Source organism: Phoca vitulina, unplaced genomic scaffold, assembly GCF_004348235.1.
Source record: "Phoca vitulina isolate PV1807 unplaced genomic scaffold, GSC_HSeal_1.0 scaffold6, whole genome shotgun sequence".
Classification (NCBI taxonomy): Eukaryota; Metazoa; Chordata; class Mammalia; order Carnivora; family Phocidae; genus Phoca; species Phoca vitulina.
Window position 1 is genome coordinate 18,943,077 of NW_022589709.1, and position 8,403 is coordinate 18,951,479.

Here is an 8,403-nt window from a genome sequence, read left to right on the forward strand (position 1 = left end):
GCCTCTGAGAAGATACAAAAAACTCAGCTCTAGCCTCCAGGACCAGAATTCTACCTAATAGAGCAAACTGCACCTCTACTTCTGAGGATCCACACCCTTCTTACAGAGAGGATAACTGACTGAAAGGTCATTGAGAATCACATATTGAAAGCAGTTTTTTTATTTGAATATTTCAAAGAAGGATCAATAGAAAACATTTTTACCCATTTTAAAAATGAATAACAGGGAAAAAACACAGAGATCCATGAACTCAATGCAGAAGACTATTGACATATTGTTCATGAATAATAAATATCCCTCTTGTCTACAGAGAAGATAGTTTGATTCCAGCTCCTCATTCTTTTCTTGTCTCTTAGTGTAAACACAGAGTAAAGAAAAGGCTGGCCTCATATGACCCCACACTCTTCATCATGTCAATCTCTATAAGAACATGCAAGAGTGGGGACCTCCCACACCAGTGAAGAGAGCCACCCTGCTCAGGACAGCAGATTAGCAGAGACCTTTGAAGTAAGACACCCCAGATCCTACAACACAAGGGACAGGCTCTTCACAAAAGTAAATTCAGACAAAGAAGGAGTCATTTGCTTCAGTGGCTTCAGTTCAAGGCAAATGTCAACAAAGTCCTCTGAAAAAAAGCCACATTGAATTTAGCCTTTGTACAGAGCTCAGGCCCTTTTCAAACCAGAACTGGTTTTATGGGTTGTGAGGATACTGTCTAGGGCCTGATTCCAGAAGGGAGACTGTGGCTTAGACATGTGTCTCGTGCAGAAGGAGAGTCAGAACAAGGAGGAACCCCAGGCCCAGGCAGAGCCCATAGCTGGACATTCCTGTGATTACAGAACCTCCTACCTTGAACAAAGCAATAAATGCCACAGCCTCTGAAGATTTGAAATTTCTATGCAGAAGAAGACCGGTCAGAGAAAAAGACAGATATCCCGAGAAAATTACGGAATTTAAAGAGCAGCAACTCCTTCCATGTTCCTGGGAGTCAAATGTGCCGGGTTCTACATGCTGTGCTGGTTATTGCACTGGGTTCTGTCCCAGGGACTGCACGTCTACTTAGCCAAAAAGTCCTCCTCCAGTCCCTCCTAGGAAGAAAATTTCTCTCAGAAATCGTTCACTCCCTGTAGAGGAGTTGTTGAGGAGGCTGCTGGGGACTGGTTCATCTCTCTATCCCAAATGAAAAGTGTTCATGGGTTCCCTCCTGCCCACCTCAACCCCAGAGAGAGCACAAACAGCTCTGTGTGAGAGAGCATGAGAGGAAACATGCATGTAATGACCTTGGCTACTAATGCCTGAACACTATGGACCTCCAGGGGTGGGGTGGTAAAGCAGTTTTCTTTATTCTTCTACCCTCACCCCCTCAACAAACGAATTACAAAGGGAAGGGAGAGAAGGTCTTTTTTTTTTTTTTTTAAAGATTTTATTTATTTATTTGAGACAGAGAGAATGAGAGAGGGAGAGCACATGAGAGGGGGGAGGGTCAGAGGGAGAAGCAGGCTCCTTGCCGAGCAGGGAGCCCGATGCGGGACTCGATCCAGGGACTCCAGGATCATGACCTGAGCCGAAGGCAGTCGCTTAACCAACTGAGCCACCCAGGCGCCCGAGAGAGAAGGTCTTATCAAAGCTTGGAAGGGAAGAAAAACATGCTCTATACAAGCTTGCAACTCTCTATATAGTCTTCAAGTAGCATTCAGGTTGCTCTCCTGGACTGGGTGGAATTGGATTCAAAGATAGAGGCATGAGTATTTTTTTAAATTTTTTTATTAACATAGAATGTATTATTTGTTTCAGGGGTACAGGTCTGTGATTCATCAGTCTTAACAATTCACAGTGCTCACCATAGTACACACCCTCCCCAATGTCCATCACTCAGCCACCCCATCCCTCCCACGCCCCTCCACTCCAGCAATGCTCAGTTTGTTTCCTGATATTAAGAGTCTCTTAAGGTTTGTCTCCCTCTCTGGTTTTGTCTTGTTTCATTTTTCCCTCCCTTCCCCTATGATCCTCTATCTTGTTTCTCAAAATCCTCATATCAGTGAGATCATATGATACTTATCTTTCTCTGATTGACTTATCTTACTTAGCATAATACCCTCTAGTTCCATCCACATCATTGCAAATGGCAAGATTTCCCTTTTTTGATGGCTGCATAATATTCCATTGTGTATATATATATATACCACATCTTCTTTATCCATTCATCTGTTGATGGACATCTAGGCTCTTTCCATAGTTTGGCTATTGTGGACATTGCTGCTATAAACATTGGGATGCAGGTGTCCCTTCGGATCACTACATTTGTATCTTTGGGGTAAATACCCAGTAGAGCAATTGCTGGGTCGTAGGGTAGCTCTATTTTCAACTTTTTGAGGAACCTCCATACTGTGTTCCATAGTGGTTACACCAGCTTGCATTCCCACCAACAGTGTAGGAGGGTTCCCCTTTCTCCGCATCCTCGCCAACATCTGTCATTTCCTGACTTGTTAATTTTAGCCATTCTGACTGGTGTGAGGTGGTGTCTCATTGAGGTTTTGATTTGGATTTCTCTGATGCCAATCAGCATTTTTTCATGTGTCTGTTGGCCATTTGGATGTCTTCTTTGCAAAAATGTCTGTTCATGTCTTCTGCCCATTTCTTGATTGGATTATTTGTTCTTTGGGTGTTGAGTTTGTTAAGTTCTTTATAGATTTTGGATACTAGCCCTTTATCTGATACGTCATTTGCAAATATCTTCTCCCATTCTGTCGGTTGTCTTTTGGTTTTGTTGACTGTTTCCTTTGCTGTGCAAAAGCTTTTTATCTTGATGAAGTCCCAATAGTTCATTTTTGCCCTTGCTTCCCTTGCCTTTGGTGATGTTTCTAGGAAGAAGTTGCTGCAGCTGAGGTCAAAGAGGTTGCTGCCTGTGTTCTCCTCAAGGATTTTGATGGATTCCTGTCTCACACTTAGGTCTTTCATCCATTTTGAGTCTATTTTTGTGTGTGGTGTAAGGAAATGGTCCAGTTTCATTCTTCTGCATGTGACTGTCCAGTTTTCCCAACACCATTTGTTGAAGAGACTGTCTTTTTTCCATTGGACATTCTTCCCTGCTTTGTCAAAGATTAGTTGACCATAGAGTTGAGGGTCCATTTCTGGGCTCTCTATTCTGTTCCATTGATCTATGTGTCTGTTTTTGTGCCAGTACCATACTGTCTTGATGATTACAGCTTTGTAATAGAGCTTAAAGTCCAGAATTGTGATGCCACCAGCTTTGCTTTTCTTTTTGAACATTCCTCTGGCTATTCGGAGTCTTTTGTGGTTCCAGACAAATTTTAGGATTATTTATTCCATTTCTTTGAAAAAAGTTGATGGTATTTTGATAGGGATTGCATTAAATGTATAGATTGCTCTAGGTAGCATAGACATTTTCACAATATTTGTTCTTCCAATCCATGAACATGGAACATTTTTCCATTTCTTTGTGTCTTCCTCAATTTCTTTCATGAGTGTTCTGTATTTTCTGAGTACAGATTCTTTGCCTCTTTGGTTAGATTTATTCTTAGGTGTCTTATGGTTTTGGGTGCAATTGTAAATGGGATCAACTCCCTAATTTCTCTTTCTTCTGTCTTGTTGTTGGTATATAGAAATGCAACTGACTTCTGTGCGTTGATTTTATATCCTGCCACTTCACTGAATTCCTGTATGAGTTCTAGCAGTTTTGGGGTGGAGTCTTTTGGGTTTTCCATATAAAGTATCATATCATCTGCAAAGAGTGAGATTTTGACTCCTTCTTTGCCAATTTGGATGCATTTTATTTCTTTTTGTTGTCTGATTGGTGAGGCTAGGACTTCTAATACTATGTTGAACAGCAGTGATAGTGGACATTCCTGCCGTGTTCCTGACCTTAGGGGAAAAGCTCTCAGTTTTTCCCCATTGAGTATGATATTCACTGTGGGTTTTTCATAGATGGCTTTTATGATATTGAGCTATGTACCCTCTATCCCTACACTGTGAAGAGTTTCAATCAAGAAAGGATGCTGTACTTTGTCAAATGCTTTTTCTGCATCTATTGAGAGGATCATATGGTTCTTTTTTTTTTTTAAAGATTTTATTTATTTATTTGACAGAGAGAGACCAGCGAGAGAGGGAACACAAGTGGGGGGGGCGGGGGAGAGGGAGAAGCAGGCTCCCCGCAGAGCAGGGAGCCCGATGTGGGGCTAGATCCCAGGACCCTGGGATCATGACCTGAGCCGAAGGCAGACGCTTAACGACTGAGCCACCCAGGCGCCCAGGATCATATGGTTCTTGTTCTTTCTTTTATTAATGTATTGTGTCACATTGATTGATTTATGGATGTTGAACCAACCTTGCAGCCCAGGGATAAATCCCACTTGGTCGTGGTGAATAATCGTTTAACATACTGTTGGAATCTACTGGCTAGTATTTTGGTGAGAATTTTTGCATCCATGTTCATCAGGGATATTGGTCTGTAGTTCTCTGGTTTTTGGGGGGTTTTTGTTGTTGTTGTTGTTGTTTTTACAGATTTTATTTATTCATTTGAGACACAGAGATACAGACAGAAAGAGAGAGCATGAACAGGGGGAGAGGCAGATGGAGAGGGAGAAGCAGGCTCCCCGCCGAGCCAGGAGCCCAATGTGGGGCTCGATCCCAGGACCCTGAGATCATGACCTGAGCTGAAGGCAGACGCTTAACCATCTGAGCCACCCAGGTGCCCTGTAGTTCTCTATTTTGTGGGGTCTTTGGTTTTGGGATCGAGGTAATGCTGGCCACATAAAATGAGTTTGGAAGTTTTCCTTCCATTTCTATTTTTTGGAACAGTTTCAGAAGAATAGGTAGTAATTCTTCTTTAAATGTTTGGTAGAATTCCCCTGGGAAGCCATCTGACCCTGGGCTCTTGTTTCTTGGGAGATTTTTTATTACTGCTTCAATTTCCTTAGTGGTTATGGGTCTGTTCAGGTTTCCTATTTCTTCCTGGTTCTGTTTTGGTAGTTTACACATCTCTAGGAATGCAACCGTTTCCAGATTATCTAATTTGCTGGCATATAGTTGCTCATAATATGTTCTTACTATTGTTTGTATTTCTTTGGTGTTGGTTGTGATCTCTCCTCTTTCATTCATGATTTTATTTATTTGGGTCCTTTCTCTTTTCTTTTTGATAAGTCTGGCCAGTGGTTTATCAATCTTATTAATTCTTTCAAAGAACCAGCTCCTAGTTTCATTGATCTGTTCTACTGTTCTTTTGGTTTCTATTTCATTGATTTCTGCTCTGATCTTTATTATTTCTCTTCTCCTGCTGGGTTTAGGCTTTATTTGCTGTTCTTTCTCAGCTCCTTTAGGTGTAGGGTTAGGTTGTGTATTTGAGACCTTTCTTATTTCTTGAGAAAGGCTTATATTGCTATATACTTTCCTCCTAGGACCACCTTTCCTGTATCCCAAAGATTTTGAACAGTTGTGTTTTCATTTTCATTTGTTTCCATGAATTTTTTTAATTCTTCTTTAGTTTCCTGGTTGACCCATTCATTCTTTAGTAGGATGCTCTTTAGCCTCCATGTATTTGAGTTCTTTCTAACTTTCCTCTTATGGTTGAGCTCTAGTTTCAAAGTATTGTGGTCTGAAAATATGCAGGGAATGATCCCAATCTTTTGGTACTGGTTGAGACCTGATTTGTGACCCAGGATGTGAGCTATTCTGGAGAATGTTCCATGTGCACTAGAGAAGAATGTGTATTCTGTTGCTTTGGGATGGAATGTTCTGAATATATCTGTGAAATCCATCTGGTCCAGTGTGTCATTTAAAGCCTTTATTTCCTTGTTGATCTTTTGCTTAGATGATCTGTTGCCAGAGTCCAGCTCCAGCCGGGGTGGGTCTCTCGTAGGAAAAGACGGCGTCGGCGAATGAGGAGACACAGACACAGGATCAGGTTGCAAGCATCTCCTCCTGACAGCCTCAGAGGAACTTTATTTATATGTTAGGATATTTTTGTTTTTCCATACTTTCGTAACATGTGATTATGTTGTTTTTTTTTTTACAATTTATCGAGATATTAATAGATCATTTTCTGGACTACAGACATAGCCTTCTTTCATTTTTCCTTTGTAATGATTAACGTGACCTTTATTGATTTCCACTTATTGACTTTCACTAAAACTAAAAAACAGTACGCAAAGAGAAAGGTGCTAGACAGAGCGTGACCGTCTTGTTATTTTGTTCTATAGAAACTAATTCTTCGTGGAATTAGTTTCATTATGATTGCTTAGATAGGCATAACTAAGATGAGTAGTCACTTTATCATGAAACCCCAGAAATATTTCCACAATTATAAAGATTGCCATAAACAAAATGAGAGAGAATAGCAGGAGCCAGCTGTGGAGTCTCCTGTTTTCAGGATCGTCCCCCATACTTGGACCTTGTCAAACAGCATGAGTAGCTTGGCTCGTGCCATCTCCCCCTTTTTTATTTTTGGCCTTCAGTTGCAAAGTCTTCAATTCCAAATGAATTTGTTTTATTCCTCTACTTAGTAATTTGATGAAGACTGGAAAGAGAAACAAAAGGGAGATAATAATTAGTGCTGATATACCTAGATTGATGAGGGATGGAAACCAGGCAGTAGTGGAGGTGTATTTCTGCAAAGTGGCAAGAAAGGAATCTGCAACTTCTGAGGCTGTGGCTGAGGACACATGTGCCAAACTAATGTCTTTAATTTTTTCTTGCAAGGAGTTTAAGTCCAAGTATACATTATCATTGCTCCATATTCCCAATAGGTGATTTTTGACGTTGTCCCAAGGGACAGATGAGGAATCATAATGGTGGGGAGTAACACAGATCCATTTATATTGTGCATGGCATCTAGTGGTTAACCGAGTTTTGAGATTTTGAATTTGATTTCCTACATATAATATAGTTTCTTCTAGAACATTTAATCGTGCCTCAAACTTCTTGTCTATTTGTTCCTGCAAATAAAGTGCAGTTGAAATATTTTGGGTTAATCTATCCACATGATGTGCAGTATGTATTTCCTGTACTAAAGCAGTTGTAGATATAGCAAAAGAACTTATGATTCCTATAAGAGCAGTAATACCTAATATAAGTGCTGCAATAAATCTCTTAGGGCGGCGTAAGGCTTTATCTACAAGTTGAATCGTATACATGCCAGGATCATCATACCAATGTTCTTCTAATTTTACAGGTAACACTACATAAGGAGGTTGATGAACAACTATAAAGACAGTTGGTCCAACAGTTGGATCAATGCAATTAGTTAATGTACATTTTGAACAGGATACATAATAGGTATGATTAATCTTGTTTACCTGTAATTGGCCATGACCTTGCACCAAGAGAGCATGAGGGGGACCCACACATGCCGTGACCACCTCCATATGGTCAGGGCGTCTAGGCCTTTTTAGAAAAATCATTAAGTGTGCCAGTTTTCCTAATGGGTCTAATTAAAGTTTGGCAAGTTGCATTAGCATTCTCGAAGGCCAATTGTTTGATTATGATTTGTGCAGCTTCATCATTAGGAATAGTTTTCTCAACAGCGTCAATAATCTTAGCTAAAAAATCCTGGTAAGGTTCTTCTGGACTTTGTTTGATATTACTTAAGCCTGTAGTTTTTACCTCTCCAGCAGGTAGGTGTCTCCAGGCATTAACAGCTAGGCTGGAGTTTTGGCTGAGAGCCTCCTTAGATAAATTTAGTTGATCACGGGCTTGTGACCATTCCTCTAGGCCCATAAGCATATCAAGTGTTATGGAGCAGCGGCCTGACTTTCTATTAATAGCAATTTGTTGTTTTGCCAACTCCTCATATTCAGCCTTCCAAAGTAAATATACCCCCGCAGGGAGACAAGATTTGGCAGTTTGATGCCAATCATAAGGAGTCATCCACCGGCTAGCAATTGCCTCCACCAACTGCATAGTATAAGGAGATGTAGAACCATAGTCAGAAACTGCCTTTTTTAGTTCCTTTAAGACCTTATAAGGGAGTGGTTCCCACTGAGGTTCGTCCCATTCATCATCAAAAGTCACTGGAAAACATTTAAAGGTTAAATCCCCATCTCGCAAGGCCTCCTGTATTGCTCCCTTAAAGCCAATATTCTTAATAGGTGGCAAGGGTTTTTTACGAACTAAGGCCTTGTTCTGTGGAACTTTTAACTGTCTATGTAGATTAATCACAGAGCCGCATTCAGGGGCTGTGGCATTTGCAAAAAGTTCCCAATCTTGTTCATGATATTTAGCAGCCTCCTCCTCAAGGACTACCTCATCTTCGGAGGACAATTGATCATCTCTCCCTTCAACTCTTTTATTATCTTTGTCCTCATCTTCTGATTTCATTTCATTTATTACCAGCACTTGAGAGGCTGATTTTTGTAATAGAGGTGTCTCTTCAGTGGGCGCAGCATTATG

General features: G+C 40.7%; 1 protein-coding gene across 1 annotated transcript; it reads right to left on the reverse strand.

Annotated features, from left to right (window-relative positions):
- Positions 1 to 6,410: 6,410 nt before the first annotated feature.
- Positions 6,411 to 8,012, reverse strand: LOC116631919 (endogenous retrovirus group K member 13-1 Env polyprotein-like). The gene is made up of 2 exons (XM_032403483.1): positions 7,951 to 8,012; positions 6,411 to 7,398 (listed from the first exon to the last, which is right to left on the reverse strand). Exon 2 carries the CDS (start codon positions 7,377 to 7,379, stop codon positions 6,411 to 6,413), a length of 969 nt encoding a protein of 322 aa, XP_032259374.1. The 5' UTR covers positions 7,380 to 7,398; positions 7,951 to 8,012.
- Between the last annotated feature and the right edge of the window lie 391 nt (positions 8,013 to 8,403).

Excerpts from the sequence above, each read along its gene's own strand:
- LOC116631919 (XM_032403483.1), bottom strand. The coding sequence starts at position 7,379 with ATGGAGGTGGTCACGGCATGTGTGGGTCCCCCTCATGCTCTCTTGGTG.